Source organism: Athene cunicularia (assembly GCF_003259725.1).
Source record: "Athene cunicularia isolate RWA chromosome 2 unlocalized genomic scaffold, athCun1 chr2_part1, whole genome shotgun sequence".
Classification (NCBI taxonomy): domain Eukaryota; kingdom Metazoa; phylum Chordata; class Aves; order Strigiformes; family Strigidae; genus Athene; species Athene cunicularia.
The window spans coordinates 753,902-759,643 of NW_020799095.1; the positions used below are offsets into that span (position 1 = coordinate 753,902).

A 5,742-nucleotide genomic window follows, 5' to 3' on the forward strand; every position below is an offset into this window, starting at 1 on the left:
GGGGGGGGGGGGGGCACTGGATGATCTTTAAGATCCCTTCCAACATAAAGCATTCCAGGATTCTATGACATCATCTTAATATCCACCTGCCAGGCAATGGCAGGTGTTTCCACTAACTAAAACTCTTAGTAAACAAAATAATGAGAGGGAGCTTGTTGCTACATCTGAGGCTGTAATGCAGCAAACACAGAATCAACAGGAAAAAAAGAAAGTAGGGACAGATTGCTTGTTTGGGAGGAGATGGGGTGAAGAAAGGGGAAGGGTCAAAGTGGATGGCAGAAAAGTGTGCATGGGAAAATGGAGAGAAGGGCGAAAGGAACTGGTTACCTTTAAGCAAGTGGCTGGTCTGTGTGCTTGTCTGGGTGGTACTTGTCTGTCACTTCCCAGAAAAACCTACTTCAGACTATTTTGTGGGTGGTCTCACCAGCCAGCCTGTGCATGCTGGGGTGCACGGGATCCACCAGCAATCTTCACGTTGTGCTGATGTGGGTCCTTGGTCCCAGTGGTGCTGGCTGTCCCTAGCATGGTGCATGAATTGAGTTCTACAGGAGCAGGTTTTATTTCTGAAGGAGGGGCACTGGGTCTCTGGTGCACCCGTGGCAGAAGGCACTGCAGTCCTGATGGGTATCTCAAGTGGCAAAGCCCAACTCTGGGTGCAGGTGCTATTTGTAGATGTTGTAGAGGGAGATGTGCTTGGACATGGCACAGAGAAGATTCCTCCAGTGCTGTCAACCACTTACCAAAACCAGGAAAAGCAAAACAAAAACAGGGAGGTCACACTGAGCTCACATTTCCTGCCCATGCTCTTACACAAGTAAAAGAGGTTCCTAAAAGCCTACTTCAAGCTTGTGGCAGGATGGGAATAGAAGACGCTCCTGTAAGTGCATTTTCTGCTTCTTGCTTGTAGAAAAAGCTGCATGAGAAACCTGGAGAGGTTCTTTTGTCTTCTTGAAAGTTAGCCAGCTTGTAAGCGCCGGTGCTTGGGCAGGCTTGGGATTCATTTGTGAGCTCAGCCTACATTGCATTTGTCAGTTCTCTGCTATGAGCTACTGGGTGGGAATGTGAATGTCAGTGCCAGTGTGATACAGAGCGGGGAAGACGCAGCAGAGGGAGAAAAGGCATCTTGGTGGGCTGGAAGAGACTCAGAAATGGAAAATTTGGAGATGGCTTTTCCTGATGTGGGTGTGTAGGGCAGGAAGGTGTTTAGGAGTCTCGCTGGGTGTTGCTGTGATCACAAGGGTGGGCAGCTTTGGTTTCCTCCTGAAGGCATACAGTCAGAATTGTATATTGCTAAGGATGAATTTTCTCCAAAATACAAAACAGAAAAAAATATTTAAAAAGCTAATTCCTAGAAAATTCTTTTTCTGGCACTCTCCTGTGACAGATCTCTGTTCTCCATGATTGCTCTGTCTGACATGCCCTGTGGCACTCACCAAAGAACTACAAGAGAACAAGAAAACATTTCAATCCAGCCCAAACCACATTTTCTTTTCTTTTCAGCTGCCTGGAATTGCCTGGAATGGGTATTTTATACATGGGGCCACAGCAGGTATGTCCACAGTATCACCCCTTAGGGCTGCATGCCCACAGGCATCCTCAGTGCCCCAGTCCAAGCCTTGGGTGCTTTGCTTAACCTGGGGATGAAGTGGCTCCCATTTCCTAGGGTGTCTGTGGGGAGGGAGCCATCCCTAGAAGTTGCAGAGTCACCGTGGGGTGTGTCCTCCTTAGGACGCATAGCACAAGCAGGGATGAACAGCTTCATTTTCGCATTACTTGGTGGCTGTAGGTCTCCTGGGCAATTGGGAGAAATAGGTCCTTGAGAAGAGCAAGGCAGCGTTGGCCATGGCTGAAAAAGTGTGTGTTAAGAGTGGAGGAGAATTTGCACTATTTTTTCTCTGTGACAGCCATGGATTGCTGTCAGAGCCTGGACATTAGTCTTGATTTTTAAAAGCTACATTTAACTTCATAGTACAAATGGGAGGTGGCTCAGGCAGACCTTGATCCCACAATGGCAGATGGACTCTTCAGTGACAGCCGTTACAGTTTGGGTGGCTTTTGGAGGATTAAATCTAGGTAGCGTTCTTGTGTGCTTTTTTTTTTTTTTTTTCTGAAAAGCAGGCTCCAAAAGTAGGAAGCTGTCCACATCACTCATCATTTCCTGAAATCTAGGCTGCAGCTGTCTAAACACTGACTCCAGCCTGCAGTCCTGGGGAGCGGCTGACCACATGGTCGTTGCCCTCCCCTATCAGCAGGGTTTCAACTCACACCTAATGTCATACAGAATCGGCTCCAGCAGCATTCTTCCAGCTAAATCTCTACCTCTAACCTTCATTCAGGAGTTGATTCTGGTGTCTACATGTCCTTACCTTGGATGAGGCTTTGAGCAACCTGGGCTAGTGGAAGGTGTCCCTGCCCATGGCAGGGGGGGGTTGGAACTAGGTGGTCTATAAGGTTCCTTCCAACACAAACCATTCTGTGATTCTATGAGTCTGTGACTCAGTGTGTTGTGGTTTAAGCCTAGAGGGCAACTGAGCACCATGCAACCCTTTTCTCACTCCTTCCCCCTCGGGGATGGGGAGGAGAAAATAAAACAAAAGGCTCTGGGAATTGAGACAAGGACAGGGAGGCATGATTCACCAATTGTGGTCATGGACAAAAGACAAACTTGATTGGGGAAGAAAAATAACATCAATTTAATTTTAAACAACACCACCACCATCATTAATTTACCAGTCAGAGTAGGATGTTGAGAAACACTTTCCCCCACCCCTCCTCTCTTCCCAGGCTCAGCTTTGCTCCCAATTTCTCTACCTCCTCCCACCACAGTGACGCAGGGGATGGGACCTGCGGTCAGTTCATCATCCTTTGTTTCTGCCACTCCTTCCTCCTCAGGGGGAGGACTCCTCGCACTCCTACCCCGCTCTGGTGTGGGGCCCCTTCCATGGCAGACAGTCCTCCATGAACTTCTCCGACACGAGTCCTTCCCATGGGCTTCAGCTCTGCATGAACTGCTCCAGGGTGGGTCCCTGCCGCGAGGTACAGCCCTTCCAGCAACAGACTGCTCCAGAGTGGGCTCACCTCAGAGTCCCGGCCTTCTCCGGGCACAGCCGCCTGCTCTGGCGTGGGGTCCTCCACAGGCTGCACGTGGCATCTGCTCCACTGGTGACCTCCATGGGTGCAGGGGACAGCCTGTCCTCTTCCTACGGGCTGCAGGGGAGTCTCTGCTCTGGCACACCTCCCCTCCTCCTTTCTTCCACTAATTTCAGTGTTTGCAGAGGTATCTCCCTCACAACTCCCCCTCCTCTCAGGTTCTACTTCTTAAATGTGTTATCACAGAGGCACAACCACCATTACTTACTGGCTCTGCCTTGGCCAGAGGTGGGTCCAAGTTGGAGCCAGGGGAGCTTCGGGAAGTGTCTCACCCACTGCTGTAGCCCCCCTACCCCACTACCAAAACCCCAACCCACACAAACCCAGTGCAGCATGAATCTGTATCTTCCACTTACCTTTACAAGAACCTATGGTTTAGTGTCCTAGAGGTGGCATGGAGAGGGTGGTATCAGGAGGAAGTGGTGAGTTATGCCAGAGGAGACCATTCTCTTTTATTATACTTCCAAGTTTTAATGTGTCGGAGTAAGGAAACTAGAATTTTTTTTTTTTTTTTTACACATATGTTTACAGCCGTCCCCATGCCATAGGCAAAGGCCAAGCAGTGCAGGACATAAAATACCAGAAGGTGGCAGAAATTTAAACCTATGAACTAGAGGAGAACGCTTCATGATGTGATGCTTGCTTTTCCTGTGTGGATTGGAACAACGTTTTGATTCCCCATGTCTTTTGCTCCTAGGCAGTCACTTGTCAAACACAACTTCAAAGCTGGTAACAACAACTGCTGACACCTTGCTGGATGCTGCCAATTCGAGCGACTACCTGTATGAGTACTTGGATGAGGAGGATTACACACAGTATGGCCTCTGCACAAAGGAAGAGGTACTCTCCTTTAGCAGAGTATTCTTGCCAGCTTTTTACATTGTGGTCTTCCTGGTTGGGTTGGCTGGGAATGTCCTCCTGTTTATTGTCCTCACTATGTACATCAGGAAGAAAAAGAAGATGACTGAGGTGTATCTGCTGAACCTGGTGGTTTCAGACTTCTTCTTGCTACTCACCCTTCCTTTCTGGGCTCTGTACATCTCTCAGTGGGTGACCTGGGACGTACTGTGCCCCGTCTTAAGTGCCATGTACACTGTGAATTTCTACAGTGGTGTTTTTTTTGTGAGCTGCATGAGTCTGGACATGTATCTGCAGGTAGTTCATGCTTGCTCTCCTCGCAGCTCCATGACATGGAGGAAGTCTGTCCTTGTCTTGTTGGTGGTATGGGTCCTTTCCATACTTCTCTCCATTCCTGATGGCCTCTTCAGCAGCACAAGGCAAATCCACAACAAAACCATCACGTGTGCCCATGATTATGGCCAGAAACACTTATTTTGGAAAGTTGTCTTCCGGGTTATTCAGAACATCCTGGGTTTCCTTTTTCCCTTCCTCTTCATGATGTTCTGCTATTCCCGCATAGCATGTGTCCTCACCATGTCTCATATGCCTGGCTCAAGGAGAGCACTCTGTTTAGTCTTTACTCTGGTGAGTGTATTCTTTGTCCTGTGGTCCCCTTACAACATTGTCCTCATCCTTCACTCCCTGCAAGATGTTGGTGTGATCAGGAGCTGTGAAAGCAGTAGGCAGTTGGATTATGCCATGCAGATCACGGAGAGTTTGTCCTTTGTCCACTGCTGTCTCAACCCTTTGCTCTATGCTTTTGTGAAAAAACGATTCAGGTTATTTTTATGGAAGATCCCTCAGGCCATTTTCAGGAGAAGCACTTTCTTGGACATCCAGCCCTCAGAGACAAGTCAGTCTTGCAGCAGATATGCAGCTGAGATAGAAATGTCGAATATCACAAATGCATGATAAATATTTGCATTTGCATTACATGTATGCCCTCTATGCTGTATTTTACTGGTCCTGGCCATGCGATGGAGTCAGTGTGATCCCACAGCACTGTGTAACTAGATATTTCATCCTAACACCAGCACTGAGATGAGGATTTTCCATGTTGAGACTGGAAAAGCATGCGTGGGATTTGTTTCTGTTGTAACTGGCATTATTATAAAAGGATTGCCCTAGGTTTATGCTCATGGAAGAAGCCCACATCCTGTCTGGAGTATGTGAGGCATTAGTGGGGGAAGGAGCAGCTTATCTAGATGTGGTGCCTTTAAAAATGCAAACTGAAACTTGTGCAGAACTTCTCCCCCATAGATCCCAAAGGGCCTGATGGAGAAGAGTGATCCCATTATCCCTCCAGCTCATCATGTGGGCTGAGGAGTGGATTTGCCACGTTCATCCATCAGGCCTGACAAGGGTGGTCAGAAGACCAGCCTGCGGAGTGGCTTTGCTTCTCCTGGCTTTTGCCCTCTGCCAGGCAGATGTGTTCAACTGGGCTCATCCCTTTGTCTACCAGGAGAGACAATGGGAGGAATTAGGCACCTTTAAACTGGGTTGTCTGACTAACGATGGGTTTTTCCCTTACAGTGAGCTGTGCCATACTCAGGTCTGCTGAGCAGGAAGCTGTGTCTTCCAAGGGACAGATCCTTGGTTAGAGATCAGTCATCAACTGATTTGAGATCGGTTCAGTTAGCAACAAAGTTCAAACCACTAACCACCAGTGAGAAAGATAAAAAAAAAAAAAAA

The 5,742-nt window shown here is 48.2% G+C and overlaps 1 protein-coding gene across 1 annotated transcript in view; it reads left to right on the forward strand.

The window, feature by feature from the left end:
- Positions 1-5,711, forward strand: part of ACKR2 (atypical chemokine receptor 2) — a 7,488-nt gene extending 1,777 nt beyond the window's left edge. The window contains 3 exon segments of the mRNA XM_026842619.1: positions 816-877; positions 1,501-1,549; positions 3,848-5,711. Coding sequence (XP_026698420.1) covers positions 816-877; positions 1,501-1,549; positions 3,848-4,962 — 1,226 coding nt within the window. The 3' untranslated portion in view covers positions 4,963-5,711.
- The last annotated feature ends 31 nt before the right edge of the window (positions 5,712-5,742 follow it).